Raw genomic sequence first — 15,419 nt, 5'->3', positions numbered from 1 at the left:
TTAGCAGTCGAGCCAGTGGCCTTGTTTTGCTTCCACGGCTTTCACTCCCACCTTGCTTCATACTACAGTGACTTTAATAAATCTTTAATACATTAGCTCATTTATGAACATGATTTCTGCCAGAGTACTGTCAAATTACATGGCCTGTGGGGATAACAACTCCTGTGATTGCATGCTCAATCATGGTGTCATCAAACTATGCCTTTGTTTCTTTGTTTGTTTTGAAACAGCAGTAAAAAATCACATACTGTGCCTTTAAGCAACAGATAATTTTTTTAGTTGTATATACAGTAAATTATATACATTTTAGATTTTTTTAAATGTATGTATCTGGGATAACATGCAAAATATGATTATCTATTTAGTCAAGTCTTACCTTCGTGGGCTGTGTGGGGATGTTGGATCCGCCCCGAAAGGAGGTGATTGGCTCAATTAAGCTGTGCAGTAAGGCTGGAATACGTGTCATCATGATCACGGGGGACAACAAGGGCACAGCTGTGGCCATCTGTAGACGCATAGGCATTTTCAGTGAGGATGAAGATGTGGAAGGAAGAGCCTACACCGGCAGAGAGTTCGATGACCTGACTCCAGAGGTCCAGCGAGAAGCTGTGAAAAGGGCACGGTGCTTTGCCCGTGTCGAACCTGCACACAAGTCAAAGATCGTCGCTTATCTGCAGTCCTTTGATGAGATCACAGCAATGGTAAGATATAGTGGTTAGTGACTGTTCCTAAGAATGTAGGAAAGTTCCTAAAACTGTTGAAACACCGAAAGAGGGCCTAAAATAATCACCAACCACTAAATTCTAGTAAAAATTGGCTTAAAAAAAGTGAAAGGCAACTATTAGTTAGTTACTATATTAGGAGCTGCAGCATAATGTAACAAATTATTTAACTGAATTTTAAGAAGGATAGTCTTTTAAGAAGGATAGAAAAAACTTTTGGACTTAAAGGAGTAGTTAACTTCCAGAGCAAAAAATTTACAGATAATGAACTCACCCCCTTGCCATTCAAGATGTTCATGTCTTTCGTCATAAAGAAATAGTTTTTTGAAGAAAACATTTCAGGATTTTTCTCCATATAATGGACTTCTATGGTGCCCCTGAGTTTGAACTTCCAAAATGCAGTTTAAATGCAGCTTGACAGGGCTCTAAATAATCCCAGCCGAGGAAGAAGGGTCTTATTTAGCAAATAATATATATATATATATATATATATATATATATATATACTTGTATACTATATATATACTTTTTAACCTCAATTGGTCGTCTTGTCTACCTCTGCGTCAACTCTGTGTTTTCCGTTTAGTTAGGGTATGTCAAAATACTCCCATCTCATTTTCTCCTCTAACTTCAAAATCATCCTACATGGCTGTATTACCTTTTTTGTAAAGGGCATTTTACCTTTTTTTGCATGTTTACTTTGTAAACACTGGGTCGGTATACTTTGCAGCGATGAAGGACAACTTTGAAGTTGAAGGAGAAATAAGTTGGGAGTTTTTTAACGTACCCTAACTGTCATGAAGTGATAAATGAGCGTTTGAGGTTAAAAGTATATAAATTTTACATTTTTAAAGAAAATAACTGATCGTTTCGCTACATAAATCCCTTCTTCCTCCATGCATTTAAACTGCATTTTGGAAGTTCAAACTCGGGGGCACTATAGAAGTCAACTATATGAGAGAAATCCTGAAATGTTTTCCTCTAAAAACATTAAAAAAAAACATTGCTTTACGACTGAAGAAAAAAAAAACCATCAAGGATGACAAGTGGGTGAGTACAATATCTAAATTTTTGTTTTGGAAGTGAACTACTCCTTTAAGTTAATTTTTTTCTGCACGAAAGCCTTTCTGAATTGTATTGTAGCATGAGAAAATCCATGGATTTAAAAAGATAGTTTACCCAAACATGAAAATTTTGTCATTAATTACTCACCCTCATGTCGTTCCAAACCCGTAAGAGCATCATCCACCTTCTCAACACAAATTAAGATATTTTTGATGAAATTCGAGAGCAGTGCAACTACCAGCAGTGTTTCCCACAGACTTGCATTCTATGTGTGCCAGGGCTTCCCATGTGGGATATATACTGCTCAAAAAAATAAAGGGAACACTATTGTGTACATTGTGTTGTTTCAGTGTTCCCTTTATTTTTTTGAGCAGTATGTATACCGGCTCACATTTACAGCTCTGTGTTTGCTGTGTAAAACCATCAGTCGTTTTTCGTGTTGGTCTGAATGATACTGTGGCGGGCCGCCACAAATAAATCAGTGTATGGGAAACACTGACTATGTTCAAGGCCCAGAAAGGTAGTAAAGGCATCATAGTCCATGTGACCTCAGTAATTCAACCGTAATATGAAGCTACGAGATTTTTTTTTTTGAGCAAAGAAAACAAATATAAGAAAACTATGTGTTTTCATTAGAGTTCCACAACATGTGCGTATGGTGCTGCTGATGTAGAACCCGGATGTGTTACGCATTTTTTTCAGTCAGAGGAATGTATATGAGTCCGTTGTGGTACTCACATGAATGCATGCTGAAGACTCACGCAAAAGAGAAGAAATTGTTGAATAGCCGTTACTTTTCTTTGCACACTAAAAGTTTTCTCGTAGCTTTATAACATTACATTTGAACCACTTATGTCACATGGACTATTTTAATGATGTCCTTACTACCTTTATAGGCCTTGAATATAGTAGTTGCATTGCAGTCTATGCAGGGTCAGAAAGATTTCATCAAAAATATCTTAATTTGTCTTTCAAAGATAAACCAAGGTCTTGTGGGTTTGGAACGATCTGAGGATGAGTAATTAATAGCAGAATTTTCATTTTTGGGTTACCTATCCCTTATAGTATTAACCTTACATTTAACATTAACATGATTGGATAATCTAATTGCTATACTTTTGGTTTGAGTTAAAGAAAATATTCTTCATTACCACCAACGAATGACTTTAAATACAGCGTGTCATCGTAGTTGGCCTGATAATATGAATGAGGGTGGCAATTATACAATCAGAGAGCTGAGAGGATCATATGAAGGATGAAGTCTCTGATTCTTCTCTCCAGTCTCTTAGCAATAATGTAATATTCTGCAGCACCTACATGCCTCAGAAATAGACAGCCTTGTCTTGTATGCTGTTTGTCCCTGCTGGAGTTACAGTATGAGAGCATGTCAGTGCTCTTCCTGTTCACACGCTGTCGCCTCCAGCTCTGTTGTATGTATATGTCTGTTTGTCATTTGGGGACTTGAGGTATTTCCCAGACACCAGTGTGCATGACAGCGGCTACTTTGCTTTCTGTAGAACATGAAAACAAGGATTTCCTCATCCTCCGCTTGACTCTTGTTTAATCCACAGCCTATATAAAAAAATTTAATAAGAGCAAATATTATTTACCTTTGGATCATTAGGTCTCTTCATAAGCTTAATATTTGGCCCTGGACCACAAAACCAGTCATAAGTCACACGGGTACATTTGTAGTAATAGACAACAATACAGTCTATCGGTCAAAATTTTCTTGATTCAATTCGAGGTTGGTTTTTCTTTTATGCCAAAAAAAATTAGGACATTAAGTAAAGATCATGTTCCATGACGTTATTTTGTAAATTTGCTACCGTAAATATATAAAAACTTAATTTTTGATTAGTAATATGCATTGCTAAGAACTTCATTTGGACAGCTTTAAAGGCGATTTTCTCAATTTTTTTTTTTTTTTTTTTTTTTTTTTTTTGCACCCTCTGATTCCAAATTTTCAAATGGTTGTATCTTGGCCAAATATTGTCCTAACAAACCATACATCAATGGAAAGCTTATTTATTCAGCTTTCATATGATGTATAAATCTCAATTTCCCAAAATTTTCCCTCAATTTTCCCTTTAATAAGCTTCACCCCTTTTTGTTACTATTAAAGGTTGTATCAGCGATTTCTAGCCTGAAACATAAAGCGTCAATTTCAGCTGACCTTTCATCACGATCCGCTCGCTGCCTGCCCCATAAATTGTCTGTGAAAAAAACGCGTCAACCTGACGGTGATTGGTTGGAACACTGTTTGTTTATGTGTGGAAAGGTTGGTAGTGCCGATTGTTTTTTTTTGGCATATCTCGGACCCTAGGCTGACCAGAGAGACGCGTTTTTTTCACAGACAATTTATGGGGCAGGCAGCGAGCGGATCGTGAAGAAAGGTCAGCTGAAATTGACACTTTATGTTTTAGGCTAGAAATCGCTGATACAACCTTTAATAACAGTTCATAAAGTGGAATCAATTAAGTTAATATTGTTTTCTTGAACGAATTGTGACATTTTAAACATTTTATCTGTGTTTTTTTGTAAATAAAATGTTAAATTGCACAGTAACATGATTAATACATAAATGAAATAGCTTCAGTTTATCTTGGAGCAAATGTATACTTTCATTTAAAAGTTTGGGGTTGGTTTATGTCTTTTATGCAAACACAAAAAAGGTTGCATTTATTTGATCAGACATATATTACAAACAATAATACTGTGAAGTGTTATTACAATTTAAATGAACTGTTTCCTAATGTAATATATTTTGAAATGCAGTTTATTCCTGTGATGGCAAAGCTGAATTTTTAGCAGCCATTGCTCCAGTCTTCTAAAATAATTTTAATATGCTGATTTGGTTTTTAAGAAACATTCCTAACTATTATCAGTGTTATAAACATTTCATATTTCTGGGGTAACCATGATACATTGTTTCAGTATTATTTTTATGAATAGAAAGTTAAAAAAAAAACTGTATTTATTTAAAATATAAATCTTTTATTATAATGTAAGTATCTTTACTGTTACTCTTGATTAGTTTAATGCATCCTTGCTGAATAAAAGTATTAATTTCTTAAAACTTTTAACTTCTTTAAATGATAGTGTGTTCTTACTGATGTTTAATCCTTAGCATTCAGATTTGTTTTAAGTGTATATTTGTGTAGTTTTAATTTACTTTTACGAAAGTTATCCAACACACATGACTTTTATAGATGTCTGTTATTAATGTCTGTTAACCCTTATCATTCACTCTGTTTCTTCCCATCTCACTTTCAGACTGGTGATGGCGTGAACGATGCCCCTGCCTTAAAAAAGGCTGAAATCGGCATTGCCATGGGCTCAGGCACAGCTGTAGCCAAGTCAGCCTCCGAGATGGTGCTCTCTGATGATAACTTCTCCACCATCGTGGCTGCAGTGGAAGAGGGACGAGCCATCTACAACAACATGAAGCAGTTTATCCGTTACCTCATCTCCTCCAACGTGGGAGAGGTGGTGTGGTGAGTGAGAGCCTGATTGGTGTATTGCTTCAGTTTCCCATCCACATTAACACTCACATGGGTTCCTTCTTTTTCCCCATCACAGTATTTTCCTGACAGCCATCCTTGGCCTGCCTGAGGCTTTGATCCCAGTCCAGTTGTTGTGGGTGAACCTGGTGACAGACGGTCTGCCAGCCACTGCTCTGGGCTTCAACCCCCCTGATTTGGACATCATGGACAAGCCTCCCAGAAACCCTAAGGAGCCTCTCATCTCCGGCTGGCTCTTCTTCAGATACCTGGCCATTGGAGGTTAGCCCAATGTCTTGGATATTGCATAAAATCCAATATTATTGATATTTTTTTTATATTAAGTGCACTTACAGATCTTCCCTGAAAACTGCAAGTCAGCTCTATGAAGCATTAAACCACACTGAGTTATTGTGCTCTTGTTTTTCTAGGATATGTGGGTCTAGGGACTGTCAGTGCTGCCACCTGGTGGTATTTGTTTGATGAGGATGGGCCACAGGTGACTTTTTATCAGCTGGTGAGTCAACAGCGAGATCGTATGTGATCATGGAACCATACTTGTAGCAATAGCCAACAACACATGATTGTATGGGTCAAAATTATCGATTTTTAAAAAAATCATTTGCAAGTAAAGATCATGTTCCATTAAGAAAGTTTGTAAATTTCCTACCATATATATATTAAAACTTAATTTCTGGTTAGTAATATGCATTGCTAAGAACTTCATTTGGACAACTTTAAAGGCGTTTTTCTTAATATTTAGATTTTTTTGCACACTCAGATTTTCAATTTTTTTTTAATTAGGCTAAATATTGTCATATCCTAATAAACCATACATCAAGGAAAGCTTATTTTTTTAACTTTCAGAGGATGTGTAAACATCAATTTAAAAAAAAATTGACCCTTTTGACTGGTCACATATATTTATGTTTAAGTTTGCTTATTACTAGGATCATTTCTCTTATGACGTACAAATAAAAAAATGAAAAAGTTAATTTAAGAAGTATTTTTATAAAATGATATACCAGACTTTAAGAAATATATTCTAAATGAGCTTAGACACAACAAATTAAAATAACTTTATTAATTACAAAAATGGCAGGAAAAATAACAGGATGCCTAACAATAGCGGTGGGCAATATGACCAAAATCTTTTCTCACGATATGAGTAATTTTATTTCACAGTAGCTATACATATAACAATATAGTTTTGTTTATGATATCAACATTTTTGATACCATAGAAATTTCATCATTCTTGTCACCGTTGCCAATATTACAAAAAACTAATACTAGCCTGAATAAAAAATAAAAAAACTCAAGCTCACTGAAGTCAAGTAAACAGTCAGCATTTAAATAAGAATAAGAAACTAATTACAAGCAATAGGACAAAAAACTACAGGACAACAAATAAATAAGAAATGCTACAAACATTTTATGAAGTAAACAAATGTATAAAACACTGCACATTCTTCACTGTGTAAATTAAATATATATTTCTTCGGTAACACTTTATTTTAAGGATCAGGAATTAGACAGTAATTAATGACTAATAACTGCATTTGTAAGTGACTAGTTATGGACTTGTATGCCATTACAAGCTATTTATAAGGCCTTTATTGGTTGTTGACTTATTTTTGTCTTATAGACCCTTTATACTGTACTTGTTTCTGTCCTAACAGTGTACTAATTAGCTAAACATAAAACAAACTTTCTTCTTATTTAAGTTATGAAAGTGATTAAATCAAGAGCAGTGAGAGATTTTCTTTCGTTTGTTGTTTGACAAACATGAATGACAGACAGCAGGAATATTAGACTGCTGTCACTTTAAGAGCTGCCCGGATCAAATATACAGTTACACACGTGTTTTCTTTCTCAGCTGTTTGCTTTCACTTAAGACCTAAAATTATTGTGTTCACAAGGATAGCAAAGATGGGCATTTTGACAAATACAAGTGTGTGTATTTAACCACTCAAGGCCTATAATGCGGCAAAAATAACCCTGTTTAATACTCCTGCACTCTATGAGCACCGTCTTTGCCTCTCTGACATTCGTTTCTTTTAAAAACAAAAGAAAAAGGAAAACAAATATTTCAGACTTTTGCATTTCATAATGGAAATATATATACAAAATGTGAACAAGAAAGTATTATAGAGTATTACATATTATAGCTGCATTCTAAAGTTAAAGAAATTCTAAATTAAGTTGTTTTCTTCAAGATGATTGGGATTGATTTGGAATAAACATCTCCGCCAAGGCTTACTGCCAAAATAACACATTTTAAACTGTTCTCTGAGTTTTTTTTTTTTTGTCTGAATATTTTAAAATAAAGACGCAGCTGTTCAGTGTCAGGGAGTTCAGATCTCACAGGATGATCTACACAGCTGCTCTTTCTGATATCATATCGGTTCCTCAAAGGTCACAAAGACTGTCATCAGCGGGTCAAATGATTTCCTGTCTTATTGCTCTTGCATCTGATATGGTGACTATATTAGATGCGCTAAAGCACAGCCTTTCTGTTTTATGGAGAATAAAGCCACTTAGAAAACAAACACTCGAAGATCCTCAAGATGACTTGTGATACTGTTCCACATTGACTCTAAACTGTCTTTTTCTCATCTGTAGCGGCACTTCATGCAGTGTACAGAAGAAAACCCCATGTTTCAAGGCATTGACTGTGAGGTCTTTGAGTCTCGTTACCCCACCACCATGGCTCTTTCTGTGCTTGTTACCATAGAGATGTTCAACGCTCTTAACAGGTAAGACCTGCTGCCATGGAGATAGCACTGCATCAACTGTGTTCTTTCAGTATGTCTAAGTAGTTACTGTAAAACACCTTTCAGATGTCTCATGAGCTGTGACAGTTCTTTAAGTTCATTTTCTTAAAAAAAATACTTTGTTTTTTCTTCTTCCGTTCTTCTCATTGTCATTTTTAATGTGCGCATAACTTAAATGACTATTTGGTAACTGGTATAAATGAGTCAATTAAGACCCAAAGCGTCTGTTTCTTCTCTCTTTCAGCCTGTCAGAGAATCAGTCTCTCCTGAGGATGCCACCCTGGGTGAATATATGGCTGCTAGGGGCCATAATCCTTTCCTTGTCTCTACACTTCCTCATCCTGTATGTGGAGCCTCTACCGGTGAGTGAAATGTACAGGGACATCTCTCTTTTCTGTCACTATTCACCTTATTTTTAATGTAAGAGAATTGTAACTTGAATGTGTGAGGCTTTCAGTTTTTTAGCAGTTCAAAAACAGTCTGTTATGCTGCCTGTTAATGCAAACTGGTATTTATCATATTATTTTACTTTATTACTGTAACCTTAAAGACACTAAATTTGTAGAACGAATAGTTTGCTGATCTATATTTTTCTAGTTATTTATCTGAATTTGAAGTCTTGCACATTCACAGAAAATAGTTTACTTTCACATTGCAAAATAAAGTATTTAAAGAGACTCAACCTAAAAAATTATTTACTAATTTAAACATTTACTACATTTATTTACTGTACCTTCATGTCACTCCAAATGTGACTTTGTTTTTTTTTATGTGGATTATGTACAGTTGAGGTCAAAATTTTACATATACTTTGCTGAATCTGCCAAATGTTAATTATTTTACCAAAATAAAAAGGATCATACAAAATGCTTTTTTAATTTAGTACTGACCTGAATAAGATATTTCACATAAAAGATGTTTACATAAAGTCCACAAGAGAAAATACTAGTTGAGTTTATAAAAATGGCCCCATTCAAAAGTTTACATACTGTACACTTGATTCTTAATACTGTGTTGTTACCTGAATGATCCACAGCTGATTTTTTTTTTTTTTTTTTAGTGATAGTTGTGTTGTTTATGAGTCCCTTGTTTGTCCTGAACAGTTAAACTGCCTGCTGTTCTTTAGACAAATCCTTCAGGTCCCACAAATTCTTTCTATTTTTAAGTATTTTTGTGTATTTGAACCCTTTCCAACAATGACTGTATGATTTTGAGATCCACATTTTCACAATAAGGACAAGTGTGATAATAATTATTATTACATTTATTATTGTTATCATCATCATAGTTATATTAAATGGGTTTCATAAAAACAATACAAAGTTACCATTGCAAATCTGCATTTATTTGATCCAAAGTACAGTAAAAACAGTACAATTTTGAAATATTTTTACAATTTAAAACAAATGTTTTCTATTTGAATCTATTTTAAAATGTAATTTATTCCTGTGATTTCCAAGCTGAATATTAACATCATTACTCCAGTCACATGATCCTTCAGAAATTATTCTAATATTCTGATTTGCTGCTCAAAAAACAATTATAATTATTATTTTTTGTTGAAAACAACTGAGTCAAAAAAATTTCAGGTTTCAGAAGAACATAATTTTTTAAATAGTAATCTTCTGTAACATTATAAATGTCTTTATCATCGCTTTTGATCAATTTAAAGCATCCTTGCTAAATAAAATGATTCATTTTTCTATCATTTCTTTAAAAAACAATAATGACTCCAAGCATTTGAATGGTATAGTGTGTAAAGGTACAAAAGCTTTGAATTTTAGATAAATGGTTATTATTTAAATATTTCTATTCATCAAATAATCCTGAAAAAAATCTACTGTTTGATATGTTTTTACTGTTTTAAATATTGAGAATAATAAAAAAAAATGTTTCTTGAACAGCAAATATTAGAATGATTTCTGAAGGATCATGTGACACTGAAGACTGGAATAATGATACTGAAAATTCCGTTTTGATCACAGGATTAAATTACATTTTAAAATATATTCAAATAAAAGCAGTTATTTTAATTATTAGAAATATTCCACAATATTACGGCGTTTGCTGTATTTTGTATAAAATAAATGCAGGATTGGTGAGCAGAAGAGAATAAAAAAAAAACATAAAAAATCTTACTGTTCAAAAACATCAAAAATATAACACCATCAGTTTACTGTTGATCATTTATGTTGCAGAATCAATGATTATAGTGTAGACCGAATCAATTATTATAATGATGTTTTTGCATTCATGCATGGTATTTACAGAAAATATGGAGCGAGAGGTACACTATTCTCTCTATTTTTCAGACCTCTCATTTCTCATTTTGTGTTCCCCAGCTGATCTTCCAAGTCACTCCACTGCATTGTTCCCAATGGATCGTAGTCCTCAAGATCTCAATTCCTGTCATCCTATTGGACGAGGCACTCAAATATATCTCCCGCCACCACTTAGAAGGTACAACCCACATACAGGAACATGTTTCCCTCTTTATTTGTAACTAACATGTCGTCTCTGTCAGTGCTTCTGTCTCTATTATATTGACGTTTTCTGTTTGTTTCTTCTAACCTGCTTCTCCTCCGGCAGTTTAACTTTCTCCTCTCATCTTTAAAAAGGTATTTCCTTTAACTACAGCCTGTCCAATTCAAAATCACCTTTATTGTTTTGGTCCTCATTTCCTGAAGGCACTATATAACTGCTCTCTCTTTCTGGGATCTGCAGGTGAAGAGGAGGAAAGGTACAGGAAGAGTCGGCAGCTGAAATTCTAGGACAACTTCCTCCAAACACACATGAACACACACGCCCACCCCTGCCTTTTTCCTCCGAGCTTTTAAGACTGCGCCCCGTTCACACACACTCACACACACATTTATCATCACTCCTCCTTCCGTGTCTTCGCTGCATGTCCAGCCACCACTAAAACAAGCAGGGCTTGTAGTTTATGTTACTGTGTGTGTGTGTTTGTGTGAGAGCAAGAGATTAGGTGTGCGCGTGTGTGTGTTTTGGCATGTGCATGGGCCTAATTCAATCAGGTCGAGCAGTTGTGACCATTTGTTTTCTTTTATCTTGCTTTTTAGCTTTCATATCCTTGCTGTACATATTAGGGCAGTTTCTGGTGGGCTTGAGGGAGCCGAAGAGGGTTTGGGGTTTAATTCATGGGGGGGGAGGATGAATCATAATTTAGCCACAGAGAAAAATACTTCACTTTACACAATGAGGAGAGATTTGAGTTGAAAAAGAGAGGATGGAGTTGGCATCAGGGGCGTCTATTAATGTGTGAATGGACAGAAAGGCCAGTTTCTTAAGTGGTCAACTCTCGTTCCTCTCTTCTTTACAGATGGGGTGGCCACCTTCAGTGCTGAGAGTTCATTCTCTTAGCCAAGTTTCGATAACTGTTTACACAAGACTAAACCAGGCAGCAGATATATTTATATTGCACTTGAATTTAAAAAGAAAAAATTCATTTTCTAAAGTAGGCGCCACTTAAACCTGAGAATGTTGAAACGTACTCCGTTCTGGATTCGAGTAAATGTGAAACAATAGGCCCGGGAGTGATTTCCACCTATGAAACATTTCAAAACTACCCAAAAATATTAACATATGACACAAAAACAAAGGGAGCAAGTGAACTGATCTATCCCAGAATTCTTCTCTTCTCCACCTCCAGAGTAAACTCCAGTTGAACACTAGTAACTATGTGCTGCAAGTAAATCCATCCAAACGTGGTGCGACCTGCCACATGCTGTAAGTATTAATATCTACGGCAGGTTTTGAAAATGATGAGAGGAAGGAGGAGGAAAGCAAGGGATTTGTTCGTTGACGTGAAGCATTGCTTGTTGGGACAGCTTTGATGTTTACCATTCTGACTCGCTCCTCCACACAAACACGTGCACCCTCATTACAGAGTAAAGGGGTCTCACTTGAATGTACTTTCTCTCGCTTCTTCCCTGTAGCGTCTTATCCTTTGAAATTTAACCACAGTAGTTCTAAACCACACCATATCGTCCTTCTTTGACACTGTATGCTGCCAAACGGCTCATTTGCTCTTGTTTTTCTTCCTCCATGTTCTACATTTCGGTTGATCGTTTGTCATCATGAACACACAATTATGTTTAACACAATGCTTGCCGTACGTCATGTCCGCAGAGGGAGGACTCTCTACCGCTAGTGCTTTTCTTGCAATTTTGATGAACTTGGCTTTTTTTTTTTTTTTTAATAAAGTAATAATAATGTATTCGACTGAAAGAACCCAGGTGGTTTAGTTTGTCAGTTTTGCTGTTAAGGGTATGATATGCCTTCATCGATCTGTTGGGAAATGCTGGTGTGCTGTTATCAGACAAATTGTGCCTGGTGTCATTATGCTTGCCGTGGTAAAACCCCAGTGTGAAGAGTCTGTGTCCGCTTGTTAGCTGTGGCATCCTTTTGTCACGGCCTAGAATCATCTGTTTTGCCAGTAACAAATGTGAGTGGTGTAAATGCTTTTTAAAAGGCAAGCTCTGTGTCCCATCGTGCTCTCACACCTAATACGCAACGTATTGCCATGTAACTTAAGGGTCAGCGTAGTGACACGAGGCAGTAAGGCCGCTCATGTTCATCACACTAGCATCTGCACCAATAGAAAGTGTGGGCTTTGTACAACCTTGCTAATAACTACTGATCTCTTGAACTCTGTACAGAAAAAAAAAAACTAATTACCTGATTGCATGGAACGTTGTTACTGTAATTAATAACCTATACAGTATATTTAATTTTTTAAATAATGACTTAAATGAAACATCACCACCGGAAGAGAACAGTGCAAAACTTATTTTTTTCTTTCTGCGTTCAAGTAAACTAAAGATGGAGACTATTTTGTAGAATAGTGGAGGTTGTTTCTTCATTGTTACAGTTTGTTTTTAAAGGTTGCAGGGGTTTTGTGTCTTTTAAATTTAGTTTAGAAGTTGTAAAATACATTTAAGAATTGTGCTAATGATCATTTTTGCAACTATAATTGGGTTTGAATGTGTCTGAGGATTTTCTCTTTTGTTTGTTTGTCTGTTTTGTTTGATCGATTGTTCTGGGAAAAAAAGAACATCTTGTGGTTTACACAGAGTGACGTCCAGTAGTCAATACTGGCTTATGAAGTCGTTCTCTTGAAGGGCTTGGTTGTGGGTACTGTGCCTCCAGAGATATGAAATGTCTGTGTGTTATGCAGAAAGTTGGACGTCCACGTTGTAAATCTGTTTTCAAACCATATTTAAAATCATGTTTTCTCACATTCTCGAACGTCTTTTGTTGGTGCTTCTTCCCTACATATCGAATGTTTTCATTCTGAAACGTGCTTGATTGTTCATTATGAACATTCTCGAAAGGTTGACAATCAGGAAAGCAAACAAAAGATTGTAGTGACGTTCCCCCTCCATTCGTTCTCGAGCAGTGTGGTCCTGAGATGATCCGTTCGTACTGGACAGCTGTCTTTCTGCCTGCGCACAAACCGGCTGGAGCTTTGCACCCACTACTGAGAAAGAATTCTCTGTAAACGCCTTGGTAATATTAATTGTGGATACATAATTTTATATATATGAAAAAGACATGTCAAATAAAGATTATTTATCTTCTAATTTATTTCGATGGTGTTGTTGCTGCTTTATTTTTGCAACTCTAGATTTACTTCAGTCTGGATTTGTGAGTGCAATAGACACAAGTTGCCACCAGGTGACACTGTAATATCAGTAACTGGTCTAACACTTCACACTTGCACCTGTCTTTACTTAATCTACTAAGACACAAATTGGGATTCTCAATGATATTATCCACCTTAATTGTAAATTAAATGTGTCAGACTTCCGGTGCTTTTCGCCTTAAGATATTTTCAGCTGTACAAAACGGTTTGATATTGCTAACTGGCGTTTTGCTACCAGATTATTTTATATAATGAACCCGCTGGTTTGTATTGCAAACAGGTTTACCGTTGTTCTCGTTATTTCCCAATCGCAGCTAATGAACCGGACGTTTCGCATATTTACAGAAAACTGTTTACTTAGAGTTTAAAGATATGCTACAACTATTTAAATATGTTATAGCCTATCGTCTATTTTGTGGTTGGTGTTGTGTTGTTAAAAGACTTCTGTCGTTTGTCAGAACACTGCCATTTTAACCACATCCTCAACCACGTCATAAGGGTCCATTTTTTAAAATTGAGATTTACATTGTCTGAAAGCTGAATAAGTATACTTTCCATTGATGCATGGTTTCTTAGGACAATATGTGGCTGAGATACAATTGTTTAAAAATCTAGAATGGGGTTAAAAAAAATCCAATTAAAATACTGAGAAAATTAAAGTTGTCCAAAAGTTCTTATCAATGCATACTACTATCAAAAAGTTTGATATATTTAAGTTTTGATACATTTACGGTAGGAAATGTACAAAACGTCTTTATGGAACATGATCTTTATTTAATATCCTAATGATTTTGTCATGAACAAAAAAAATCTATAATTTTGACCCATACAATATATTTTTTTAAGCTATCGCTACAAATATACCCGTGCTAGTTACGACTGGTTTTGTGGTCCAGGGTATTCTTTGAGAACTTCAAGAGAGCCTTTTCTCAGTTAATCAGGTGCAGGCCCCTTCCGTTCTTCGTCGCTTCATCAAGTAACGTTACTTGGCTCAGCCAACATGTTTCCATAAAGAAATGCTGGACGCAGATAAGCACTCGGACACGACTCTCGCATTTCTCCCCCTAGTGACAGTCGCGCAAAAGTTTCAAACTGGTCGTGCAGCAACCGTTACATCGGCATATTCATCTGGTAAAATTAATGATTTGAATTAATATAATCAATGTATGAATATCGTCACAAGACAAATGACCCCCAAAATAAAAACATAGGTTTTATGGGGCTAATCAACGTAAATATTAATTTAATTATTATAAAGTAATTATTTATGCCATAATTATTCTAAAGCATTATTTTACAGAAATAGTGTTTAAAAAATAATGTTAAGTTGAACAAAATATTGGTAATTCTAAACTTACACTTACACTGTTTTTAATAGAATTCATCACATCCAGCCGGGCAGTCACATGCGGTCTAGCCTCAGAACTTCAAACATGCATCCGCAGCTCAAAACGGTTTAGAAATTTCAGCATACGCATATGATCGAAACTCCACGCACCTCCCGCACTACTCTCCATACGCCTTTCAGCCCGCCGCCATTTTGAATCGAAAACGAGGCTGTGAGGGATAGCAGTCCAGCAGCGCCCACTGTGGCGTATTGTTGCGTACCGGGATGTAGATCGTATAACCGTAAAATAATAGGTCATTTCACATTTTTCCACAGGACAAAGAGCTCCAGAAAACGTGGA

The 15,419-nt window shown here is 35.6% G+C and overlaps 1 protein-coding gene across 2 annotated transcripts in view; it reads left to right on the top strand.

The window, feature by feature from the left end:
- atp2a3 (ATPase sarcoplasmic/endoplasmic reticulum Ca2+ transporting 3) overlaps positions 1-13,673 on the top strand; it is an 83,367-nt gene extending 69,694 nt beyond the window's left edge. The window contains exons 14-22 of one of the 2 annotated variants that reach the window (XM_073839814.1): positions 366-701; positions 5,064-5,284; positions 5,370-5,572; positions 5,722-5,807; positions 7,915-8,048; positions 8,311-8,428; positions 10,409-10,526; positions 10,656-10,684; positions 10,791-13,673. In XM_073839814.1, the coding sequence (XP_073695915.1) occupies positions 366-701; positions 5,064-5,284; positions 5,370-5,572; positions 5,722-5,807; positions 7,915-8,048; positions 8,311-8,428; positions 10,409-10,526; positions 10,656-10,660 (1,221 nt within the window). In that variant the 3' untranslated portion in view covers positions 10,661-10,684; positions 10,791-13,673. The remainder of the gene's footprint in view (positions 1-365; positions 702-5,063; positions 5,285-5,369; positions 5,573-5,721; positions 5,808-7,914; positions 8,049-8,310; positions 8,429-10,408; positions 10,527-10,655; positions 10,685-10,790) is intronic. The other variant, XM_073839813.1, reaches the window with a different exon arrangement.
- Positions 13,674-15,419: the final 1,746 nt, after the last annotated feature.

Source organism: Garra rufa, chromosome 5 (assembly GCF_049309525.1).
Source record: "Garra rufa chromosome 5, GarRuf1.0, whole genome shotgun sequence".
In the NCBI taxonomy this organism is placed as follows: Eukaryota; Metazoa; Chordata; class Actinopteri; order Cypriniformes; family Cyprinidae; genus Garra; species Garra rufa.
Note: the sequence above shows the minus strand (reverse complement) of the source record. Positions and strands in the feature narration are given on the sequence as shown.